The sequence below is a fragment of the Ammospiza nelsoni genome, chromosome 1 (genome assembly GCF_027579445.1).
Source record: "Ammospiza nelsoni isolate bAmmNel1 chromosome 1, bAmmNel1.pri, whole genome shotgun sequence".
In the NCBI taxonomy this organism is placed as follows: Eukaryota; Metazoa; Chordata; class Aves; order Passeriformes; family Passerellidae; genus Ammospiza; species Ammospiza nelsoni.
Genome location: NC_080633.1, coordinates 35,868,193 through 35,880,296, shown reverse-complemented (window position 1 = coordinate 35,880,296; position 12,104 = coordinate 35,868,193). Strand labels below are relative to the sequence as shown.

Sequence of the window (12,104 nt, the reverse complement as noted above, 5' to 3'; positions counted from 1 at the left end):
AAGTTCAGTGATCTGCCAAACAAGATTGGCATTTCATACAGAATTAGATGAGAAGGGAGTTTAATTTTAGTTTTAGAAAGTTTTAGTGTTTTACGTGGAACCTCTCTTGGTTCCTTATATGGAACATGTAACCAGCAGAGCCTCAGCTGTTATGGAGTGATGATCCACTTTTTGGTTTTGAATTTGTCCTTCCTGTAAAAGCTACATTGACTTTTTGCAAGCAATCTCTATTTGTATCTATAGCTGTATAAATTGAGTCTTCTGCTGCTATATCTGAGCATTTTTGAAAAACATGAGCTTTGAAAAAAACCAGCATCACTCCAGTTACCTGCATTTCAGTTTATAAATAGTTTATAAGATTTTTAAAATTCTGAATTTGAAGTCACACTGCTTTTGTCATAGAGCATCTTTTAAAATGGTGAGATCATTTTTGTTTAAGAACTAATGTCAGTAGAAAAAATTTAATCCTCTTGGTTCTTAATAGATTAAATGCAGCTGAAACAGCAAATTTACTCTCCAGTATACTTCCCCAAAGTGGTCGTGTTGAGGGTTCTTTCTCAGCTCTGTATCAGTTCTTATTCAAATTTCTTTTTATTTTCCCCATTTTTCTGCACCAGTCATGATGAAACTGCCATCACCTTCATCTACAAAATTCTGTTGAATTGGACATTATTAATGCAAATTTGCCCATCTTAAATGAAATTATTGGCTTTTTCTTTCATTTGATACCATATGAAGTTTTGTCACTCAATCAACGTTTCAGGAGGGTTTCTTTGTGTGTTTTGTTTTGTAGTGGAATTTTTTTCCCTGAGTATTTAACTTGTATTTTGGTTTATACTGGAGATGTCCAGTTTTCTGGAAGGAATTTTTCTCCAAGTTGTTATAAGATGACTTCTGTCTCAGACTCTCATCTCTTTCCCAGTGCTAATACCTCATTCAGTTGATCTTGAGAACTCTCATTGCACTGACCACATCACCAACCCTCTGATTTTCCTGTGGACCCCTTCCTGGCAACTTTCAAGGCCCAGGGGAGGGAGCAACTCTGCATTTGGGCAGGGGGAGTCTCAGCCTTAAGTCAGGGTCCATCATGCAGACCCCTGTTTTTTGTTGTGCAAGGATGCTGCCCCAACTCACTCTACTTCTATTGCCCCATCTACAAATGAAGATAGTCAATATTTTGTTGTTGTTGTTCTGTGAAGCCTTGCACAGGTACAAGTGCAGATTATGAGGACCATTACAGGAGAGCTGAGATAAGAGTATTTCAGTGGAGTCAGTTCATTTACCAACATCATCTTCAAAGGAAATATAAAGTATTTATATCTGCTGTTTCCCTGGCTTATGAATTATCACTCTGCAGTTAAGTGTCATAAAATTACAATTTGTTCTTATAAATTTGAATTTGATATAGTGGAGTTAATATAAGTTTATGTGGTGGAGGACACAGATGTCAGTCTTCTGTGGTGTAAGCAGTTACTTCATCTTGCTATGTCTAAGGCAGGAATAAAACTGGGGTATTTCATTCCTGCTTATGAAAGCCAGGAGCTCGAGATCTTCAATTGTGTATTAATTATAAACACAGTTTTTAGAGAACAGAGAACTTTTAACAGAAGCAAGTATTTTGTTTAATCCTTACATTGACCTTTTTATGATGAACTGGGATGCACTGCTCCAGAAGGAACATGAGTATTCAAGACCCTAGAAGTCTTTAAAAGGGGGGAGGGGGGAAGGGGTCAAACAAACAAAGAAATAAAACCCTTAAAATAGCAGATGACTGCTTGTTTTTCTTCTTTGAACTTTTATCAAGTCACATTAGTGAAAGGAATTGAATATGACCAGCTTTAATAAACTTTGTGTGTCATCTTACCTTCACACAACCTCCAGCAACCGTAGATATAAATGGTGTGCATCTGAGTATCAGTTCTGAGCCTTCTGTTCTGCCTTACATGCCTGAAATGCAGTCATGATCCAGGTGTGGCGAGCCCTGGCCCTTGCTTCTGAATCCTCTCAAAATGTATCTCTTCTGCAGACTGTCACTGTTAACTCTGAGCTGTTTAAGTGCTGTGGTACCTAACTAACAATGAAACCATCCGCTGCGCTGCACTTCTGTACGGCCCTATCGCATGGTCAGCTGGTGCGTTCTGTGCTTGACTTCTCTGTGTTTCCTTGGATTGTGTGCTCCTTTGGGCAGGGACTCTTGTCTTGCTCTGTTCAAAGCATCAAGCACAAGGTCTGTCCTGAGTGAGAAATAGTTCAACTGTCCTGAGTGAAAAATAGCTCAATAGACTGTCCCCTGCTTGCTGTTTTCTTGATTTCTAGCTACAGTTATTTTCCATAATGTGCTTACTGGTTTAATACCTATGTGCAGTTGTACAATACAGTAACTGCTCTTGAGCTCTATCCTAAAACTTGATCTGGACCTACTTCTAAAATAAAGATGATTCCTTTGAAGTAGTTGAAACACTTGCTGGTAGAATGAGGATTGCCTTGTTTTCCCTGCCTTCCTAAAGTCTGGATAGAAGTCTATCATGCACTTTGAATTAAAGCCATCTATTATTTAAAATTACTTGGATGCTTTTTACTTGGATGTTGTACACCTTGAACTTGTGGACTACAAGGTAGTGCAGGACTTCAGACTCCCAAATGTACCTGAATATGAATCTTCCTGTTGAGCTCATTGTGGGCATTTCTGTCCCACACAGTGAGAGATGCTGCAGGGTGGAGCGAGGGAGGGGAACTTTTCCTGCTCTTGGCATCAGAATTAGCTGTGATCTGTGGTGGTACTTAGGAGACTGCCCTGCTTTTAGAGCTGCCAATGGCACCAGCAAGGACAGTCCCTTGGTCCTGTAGATGCACTGAGACCTGTGCCAGACCTCACCCTCAGGCGCCATCTGAATGGCTACGCCTGAGACAGGAGCAGTGCACGGATCTCTGCTGAGAATTTGAAGCATTTTCCTTGACATTGAATGAATAGAGGCAAGTACACAGAGAAGGGGAAGCTACAGAAGGAACAGTGGTGGAGGATTATTAGAGCCGCAGAAACCCAGAAGAAATGTCACAGCTACGTGACCTGACTGCAAATCATTCCACAGCCTGCGACCTCCTGAATTTGGGGGTTGTCACAGCAGCAATGCCTGGCAGAAGTTTGGTTGGACCATTTGGGCAACCAAGTGGTCTCCCTGCAAGTTCTAGCCTGCTAACCCAGCTGGCATTTACTCAAACTTCTCTGGATTTCTTAATTGAGACCGTGCAAACAGAAATCAGGCATTGGCTTTATAATTTATATTATTGAATATTGTAATGAAGTATATTACACTATTGTGATGAAGTAATTACACTCTGCCTTTTCAATTGACTGGCCTTGATCCTTTAGCCAGCTTGTTATTGAGATAGCACAGTGTTATTGAAGTGCCTGTCTGTGATGAACAGCTATGGTGGAGATGCTGGATGAAGAAATGTTTGAGCTGTAGTTTGTGCAGTAGCTCTTTAGTGAATGCTCTGTATCCTTGCTGGCTGCTTTTAATTGTCTGTCCTCAGCCAGGTGACTTCCTCACCATTTTCAGATCTGGGCTTTTCTCACTGGCCTAGAGTGTTTGGCTCTGCTTAACAAAGCAATTACATCTTTTTTGCAAAGCCCATTAATTTCAAGATTGTTTTTGTAATAAGAAGTTTAAAAATCCTAATTGATAATGCGTTTATTTCATTTTTTTTGGTTTTTTAAACAGTGCGGAGCTAAGCAATGTAAAATACCTTTACAGCTGAAAGATTGTATGAACTTGGAGAAATTTGTCTGTTGTCTTTATTTTAAATGAAGGTTTTGTTTTCTCTCGATGCGCAGGTTACACGCCGGCTTTGGCCTGCGCGCCCAACAAGGACGTGGCCGATTGCCTGGCGCTCATCCTGGCCACCATGATGCCTGTTTCATCGAGCAGCACATTGCCCTCCCTCACCTTCAATGCCATTAATCATTACACCAACACCTCAAAAACTGTCACCTTCGATTCCTTGCCAATCATGAGGAGTGACCACAGCTCCTACTGTACTTTCAACAGCATTGGCAGGGAAGGTGGCTACCCCTACGCAGAAGAAGATGAGCTCAATGACTCAGATTCTGAGACCTATTAGAAGATGCTTTTTGTAGGTCTGAGTGAACTCTCACACTGGAAGGTCAGACTCGTGCTATCAGAAGGCTGTTGCTGTTTGAATACAGAAGGAGGACACACCTTTGAGAAGATGTTTTTTATTGTGGTTACATATAAAAAAAAATCTGTGAGACTCTAGGAAGATTTTTAGGAGCATATTTTGCAGAAGAAGCATAAATTCTTGAATAAGTACTTTGAATCCATGACAAAAAAAAAAAAAAAAAAAGAATGTCAAAACTGTTTTATTTAACTGTATTCTACCATTCTGTTTCTGGTGCCGGGGTAATTCCTGCAGACTGGGCACCCAACTTGGTGTAAATGAACAAGACAAAGGATTCAGATGCTAGATTCAGATGCTCTCAATAAACCTAAAACCATTTTGAAGGCAATAAATGAGTTTGGTACAGTAGGCATTGTTTGTGCTGCAAATTGCCAAAGGACCAAATAACTTAAAGATTTTTTTAATTAAATGCATTTTTGTGAAAACTGGAATAGGTTATTTGAGAAGTTATTTCAACCAAACCTTAATTACTTCTGGAAAAGAAGCTTAGATTTGGGTTTAAATGTTGAATTTTATTTTTTTTTAATCATCTGAAAGCCTTCCGACACTATTAAATGTACCATAAAAGAAAGCAGATGTGCTTTTAAGTTTTATTTTTTTTTCTTTTAGGTGAAAGGAAAATGATCTGTCATACTTTTATAATACTAAAATTAAACCAGCTAACAAGGTGAAGTCAGGGTGAAAAATGTACAGTGTAATAAGGGAAGGAAGGGGTGGGAGATGTGGGAGGGAAGAAGTAATTGTTGCACAGTTACAGATTTTTTTTAACTTTTGGGTTTTGGATGGAATTTTTCTTAATTTAAAAATACATTCATAACTTGCAAACTATGAAACTGCATAAAACATTGAATTGAAATGTCTTGATAACCCTGTTGTGACTGAGAGTTCTTTTCAGTAATTTATCTACTTCCTTACATCATAAAATTGTATGTAAGATTAAAATTGTATATCCCTGTCACATTTTTTTAATCCCAGATTAACAAGGGGGGAGGGAGGAGGGGAGGTGAATTTAAGAGTATTTTTCCCTATTAGAGAAAAAAGTACAGTGTCTGGTCTGTGGGAAGAGCTGTGTATCTTTGTTGTGCTCCATTTAGAAAATAAACAGCAGAAACAGGTCCCTGTAATGTAGTTCAGACTTGCCCAATTTTTTTTTTATTTATAACAGACTACTGTGGTTTTTTTAATTGCCTGAAGAATGAAAAACTGACATAAGTAAGCTGAAGTTTTGTCTGTTAAATATGAAGTTACTTTATTTGGCTCTGCTTTAACTATAACTGTTACTTTCAAGTGAATTTGTTTATGTACATGCAAGGAATCCTTGCGTGTCCTGGCAAAGTACAAAATAAATTACTACAAACTGATTCCAATTTCATTTTTATCCTTTTTTTGTATTGTGAAACTGGAAATCTTTGATATTGTAAATTAACAGCTGCTTTTCTGAACATAGTGTGGAAACATGGGACAATATTTTGATCTATTTGATAATTTTGTGGGGTTTTTGAAGAATTAAGCATGTACATAGAAATAGTGACTGCTTGAATACTGTATTTACCTGCACTCTTTCAGTACTTCAAGATTCCTGTATATTTTACAGAGTATAATAAAACCAAAATGTGAGTTCTAGTAATGAATAATTTATTTGTACGTACTAAGAATTAATGACAAAGTCTCTTGTCGAGCTGTTGGAGTTTATAAAATCTCCACGAAGATTTGCCAGCATTTTAATTCTAAAGCGAAGGTGAGCTACTTAAAATAATTTTGAATATTACTTCATTATTCCTTCAGGCTTCCTTATAAATACTGCTTTCTTAACCATTTGTGCCTGTGTTCACTGTTTGTCTGTGAGCAGAGTTAGAGGACTTCAGGGAGGTGGTGATTTCTGTGCTCTCCTCCCTCTGAATCTCCCACATGTGTGGCTCGGTGGCAGCGATGTTTGTGCCACGGGCAGCACTCACAAGATCCACATGGGCCTGTCTTGGGATTCACTGCAACCCTTTCCATTCCAAGGCTGAAGCAACGTGGACCCAATTTTTCCTCAAATGCTTGTGGGAAACCTGATGAGAACGCCAAGTGGTGAGGCAGTTATTTAAAAGGTAACAGCTGCATGTTTCTGTTCATGAAACTATCTGATGTTAATTCAGAAGCACTGTGGAAGGATGATATTAATAGGCCTTTATTATCTGTGCTGGCCTCTGTCTGACTAGGAGATGACCTGGTATCTCTGTGTGGTGTCTGTAGCCATAGGGCACAAACTATACAGGGGACACTCCTATCCTGCTGGGAAAATTGTAGTGCACTAGAGGCTGGGTGGCAGAGGAGGAAAAGCTCACATGGCATTGGTTTGTTGAAAAGTCAAAGATTTGAATATGGAATACAGAGACACACAGAAAACAGTACTGTTGAATGTTTTTGTTTCCTAATGCCATCAGAAATTGTGCCTTTCATTTTGTTGCTCTTGAAAAGTTCCTCACTGCATTAATATGCATTATTTTAACTTAGATTTTGTGAACTTTATTGAGCTAAATATCTGTCTTTTCTAATTATGAATTCCTAAATTGACTTTGGAATTCATAGTTACATTATTTGTGTATCTCATCTGTCTGATCATTGCAGTTTATTCAGTGAGCCTGTGCCTTGCAATTTGCATGTATTTGTTAAAAAAACCCCAAAACTCTATTACTACCTAGCAGTATGTGTGGGACAGTAATTGTGCCTTCTAAGTGATAATTAAGATTATTATTAGAGTATGGTCTAATTCCAAAAGTGGAACGTGATTTGTTTAAAGACCATGCTGCTGTGCTCAGAGACCAATTCTTAATGAGAGGTCAAGGAACAGCAGGCTCCTTGTCTCTGAAAAGCAAGGAGTGATGATGGTGTCACATAGGGCTTAAAAAAAGGTTCATACCTCAGTTGGAGGCCTGTTCCTTTCCAGAAAATTATGTTGGAACCTCCATTTTTCTGAAATAAATCCTCCTGATTTTCTACAGATGAATATTGCACAGCTATTCTTACAGCCTTTATCCAAACAATCAATTGGATTTTCATCAAGGGAGAGCAGTGAGCCTTGGCTGGACTACTGAAGCAATAGATCAGAATAAAAGAAACCCTTTATGTCCTGGGGAAGAAAAAAAATCAGATGGACTTAAGGAACGAGGACAGCTGGCTCTGCTCAGCTTTCTGTGTGCTCTGACTTCTGGGATGTTTTATGGGTTTTCCGTTCTCAGGATAAATGTTCTGCAGGAGAAAATGCCAAGTCAGTATTAACCTCCTAGGCTGAGCTGTTACTTTTAGAGTGTCATGTTGTAGGATAAATGCTGGCTGCTGATAAGATGAAGAATCAGTGTGTCTCCCCCTAAGAGTGACACTACTGCAGTTGAGGAGATTTTCCATGTAATTCCATATAAAATCTCTGTGTCCTGCTTTGTATTTCCTCCTTTAAGTTTTTATTGCCTTTCCATGGTTAAATGTCTCCAATATAGTTGTATAAATATATGTGGAACAGTAAGAGCTTTTCTTCTAGGCAATTTTTAGACTTTGGTTGCAATTGTTGGGGTTTTTTTCTGGTAATTTATTTTGTTTAAAATTCTGACTTGTCTATATTCTGGTTTTGGCTACCAGGCTAAAGAATTAACAAATGTTTGGTTGAAAAAGAAGTTAATATTTAAAAATTAATTTTTCAAAGTTTTGCTCCTTTTAACATCTACGGAGATGTTAAAAGGAGGACTAAAGATCCCAAAGCTATGACCTAAACTGTAGGGAAGATGACTGAAAAGGAGTATGAGATAATGTTTACAGATTCTCCAACCCAATTAATTCTGGTTTTGAGAAGAATTGGCCTTCCTTTCTTGCCCAGACTGTACCCATTTAAACACAACAACTGCCAGTGGTAATAGCTGTAGTAACCCAGAATAACATGCTCTATTTATAGCTACTATTAAAAAAAAAAAAAAAAAAAAAAAAAAAAAAGAGAGAGAGTGTGTTCATTAAATGCAGTTGGTTGGGGATAACACAAGTATTTGGGGAACTCAGGTTCTCTTTTGCCAAAAAAAACCCAAAACTGAAGTGTGGTGATCTTTCTGTTGTTGATGCTGCAATAACTGGGTGAGAGGATCAGTGTGTAGAATGATGGGAAGTGTCAGTGAATACTGCCCAAAGAACTGGCTAGCATGACTTGAGAGAAGTTTGTCACAATCAGGGAACATTTTTAACAGTGCCAGATGTCTGCAGGGAGCCCATACTACTCAATTCCATGTTTGGATCAGTGAAGTTCACATCTTGAAAAACCGAAACCGAAATGAAAAGGGTAAATGTTTATGGAAACAGTAGTTCTGCAGAACTGGAGGTCGTGCTCTGGCTCTGTGCACCACAGGGTGGGTGAGGGAGCTCCATGGGCTTCCCTGGCTCCAGCTGCAGGAGCAGCAGGAGGATCTTCCTCATCCCCCACAGCTTTGCACTGGGCCTCTGCTGATGGTATGTATCCACAAAAGAAATGCCATCACACTTTTGGTTAAAAAGCATTGATTCGCCCTGACAGTAATTTCTGATAATCCAGTTCTGATGGGATCAGACTAACTAGACTTTGGAGAGAAATGCCTTTTTTAATCTCTTCATAAGTAGTTTAAACTTCTAACACAACTTCCATAGGTCTGAATTCAAACTTTGTAAAATTGATATTAATATCACGAAAAAGTATTTAAATTCTTAAAGCTGGTCAAGCCAATTCATACAAATCCTTAAATCCAAGATTGATAGTTATTGCTTCTTGCAGTAATCTCAGTGATTTGTGATGATTTCCTTATAATCCTCTTTAATATGCTGCAGGAGCTGGCAAGACAGTTGGAGTAGAATTCTGATTGGGATGGAAAACATTTTTTATATATAAGTGTGTAACTGTGACTCTGAATCAGACAAGAGTTTATAAAACACGGGGTTCCAAACTTTACATATTGAAACCTGATGTGGTAAATGCTCTTGGGAATGTGGTGTGATCCTTGGGGTAATCATGTGCAGGGTCTGGAGTTGGGTTTCCATGATCTTAGTGGATTCTTTCCAGTCATAGACTATGAAATGAGGAGAGACACAGCACAGGCCTCTGTGTTAGCTGATAGCATTGGCTTTTTGCTTTTTCCGGTGTCCTTCTCTCACTTTAATATCCATATGTTTTCTAATGTTAAGTGCAAAGGTATCACTGTGCGTTAGTTTTGATGATGAAACAACTGGCTATTCTTAAGAGAAACTATCCTGTTCTTGTTTTTATGAGAATCTGTAAGCCTTATCACAAAATCCTTTCATTTTACTGCTTAACAGGAGAAGGAAATGCCTGGCTGGACATGGTGAATGTCACCCAGGCTCCCAGCATGATCTGTGTTCCCACTCAGACCTACTGAGAACAAAATGCTCTGAAATGGCAGCCTTGGAAAGAGCATTTTGTTCAGTTGTTCAGGCATGTAGAGGCCAGCAAGATCACAAGACTGTTTTGGTTTCCTTTCCCAGGGGAAGATTAGTTATAAATGTGAATAAAATTTTCAAATTCTACAGCTCATCTCACAACTGAACTTTCCTGACAGGGAAAGATGACTGTCCCTGCTTCCAGGACTTGGAGATTTCTTGCAGCTCTTTCCAACCTGGTATCCCAGTCTCTTTAGCACACTATTTGTCTTCAAGTAAAGCAGTATTTAAATTATCTGTGCTTCCCTGGTGTGCTGTGTGTTATTTTACCTTAAGATAAATATAGCTCTCTCCATTCCATGCTATGTTTTGGCAATTTTCAAGCTGAGGTTGGGAAAGAGATCTTGCAGTGTTCCCCCATGTAACTGTAAACATAGTTAAATAATAGCAAACCTAAAGAGCCTTTCAAACTTGTCTTCATGTTATTGGTGTCACTAAATATTTAAAGATGAGAAAACCACCTTACAATCTTTCTTTTTTAATTAAAAATGCAATAGATGCAGCCAGAACTCTTGCTATTTGGGTTTACAGCAGAACAGAATAAAACCTGCTTTGAAGTCTTGTTAAAGGACAGACTTGCAGGTTTTCTCTGTACCTGGGATCTGACATAAGTCTGACATCACAGGTGTTCTATGTTAATAGATTAAATAGTTTTATAGAAAAATCTAGTGACTCATGTATCCTGTCATGTATTTCCTGTCCCTTGCCATACTTTGTTACTCAAACTGTCTGCATAATTTTCTAAAATTCTTAAAAACCTTCCTACTCTATTAAAGTCATAATTAATTCAACCTTTCTAATCTCTTCTATCAAGAGTTTGTTTCATTTGTTGTGACTGCCACTATTATCTCTGATTCCTGACCTGTGTTGCTCACACCTGCTCTCCCAGGGTAGGGAAAAAGGAGAGCACAGTGACTCTCCCAAGTATTTTCATTGTTGTTGACTTTTAAAAACTTGATGGAGTGATAGTTCAGTTCAACCTGCCAATATTTGGGGTTTTCATTTCACTGGCTGAGATCTGCCTCAAGGAGCTTATGTCCAGTTGGGCCTTGTGAAGGTCTCTGATCTGAGCAGATTGTGTCACCTCAGCCTCTTCCCATGCCTCTTGATAGCTCCCCTGCCAAGGTTGTTTTCCAGCTGTCCCTTTGATCTGCTTTCTGGTGTTTCTCTTACAGTGAGGAAAGTATCCCAATATCCACCTGGAGAAACCACTGTGAATCCTGAAGTAGCAGATCCCTTATGAGGAACCTTCCAACCTGTCTGACTCATGCTGTCACTCCTACCTTGACAGAGAGTTTCTCTGGTTGTTATCCTGTCCAGGAGAAGTGTCCCTTACAGACACCATCCCCTGCTGTCTCAGAGAGGAAGTTTCTTTAGTGTCAGTACAAATTCCCAAGTCCTGGTTACACTTTGGTCCACAGACTGAGTGCTTTAAACCTGCTCTAGATTTTAGCTCTGCTTCCTCTGTCAAAAAATCCTTGTGTCCTGGTTTGGTTTTGTTCCACTCTCAGACAGGAATGCTGGGAAGCTTTAATAAAACTGTTCATATCCGTTAGATGATGGGATGCATTGCAGTGTAACTAGTGAACATCAGCCTTGCTGAAGGCTTCTCACACCTCCTTGGCATGTGGTAACTAGCTTCACTCACAGGACTGCAGGCTTGTTTGGCAACAGAGCAGTGCTGGGATTGCTGCTCCAGCACACACTTCCAGAAACCACCAGTGTGTGGGGGTGTTGCAGGTTACTGCTGGCCACCCCAGGTCAGACAGACACATCTGCTGTTACAGAAGGATCGGGGTGGGAGGTAGTTGATACTTCCTGATATTCCATTGTGTCTAGTACTGCCTGTTCAACCTTTCCAGTGTCTCTTTGCTGGAGGCAGCTGTTTTGGGTGAAGGGAGCAAGGTATGAGAACACCCTCTGATACTGCCTGCTCTTCTCAGGGACCAGACAGGAACATGCCTCATGCAAACTCCATAGGACTAGAAGGTCTTCTAACAGTTTTACCATACCCAGAGTTAGAATGGTTCTTTGGGACACACTTTGCAAGTATTTCACAGATAAGTGAATACTCTTCTTTCCTTAAACATAGCAAATATGTGTAATGCTATTTATTTGTTTAGCCTCACTTACTATGATAATGGTCTGCTCTGGAACTGAATCCCAAGGAGTATTTTAGTGCATGAAGCTGCATGTTTTTCAGCCTCCAAAGTGGAGAGTCCTGAGAGCTGAAATCTCCAGTTGTTCATTGTTCCATTCTTTCAGACTTGGTCATGTGGTAGCAGAAGCAGAAGCACCACCAAGCACTGCAAATGCTTTTCTATTCTTCCCTGTACATCCTGGAACCGTGCAGCATTCAGCAAGAACATGGTATGGGTGCCAAAGAATTAATGATCTTCAATAACCCTGTGGTGGAATGGCCTACTTTATAACAGCAAGTTTATGCCTAATGAGAT

The 12,104-nt window shown here is 39.4% G+C and overlaps 1 protein-coding gene across 1 annotated transcript in view; it reads left to right on the top strand.

The window, feature by feature from the left end:
• ANKRD28 (ankyrin repeat domain 28) overlaps positions 1-8,166 on the top strand; it is a 78,031-nt gene extending 69,865 nt beyond the window's left edge. Inside the window, exon 28 of the mRNA XM_059484972.1 lies at positions 3,836-8,166. Coding sequence (XP_059340955.1) covers positions 3,836-4,122 — 287 coding nt within the window. The 3' untranslated portion in view covers positions 4,123-8,166. The remainder of the gene's footprint in view (positions 1-3,835) is intronic.
• The last annotated feature ends 3,938 nt before the right edge of the window (positions 8,167-12,104 follow it).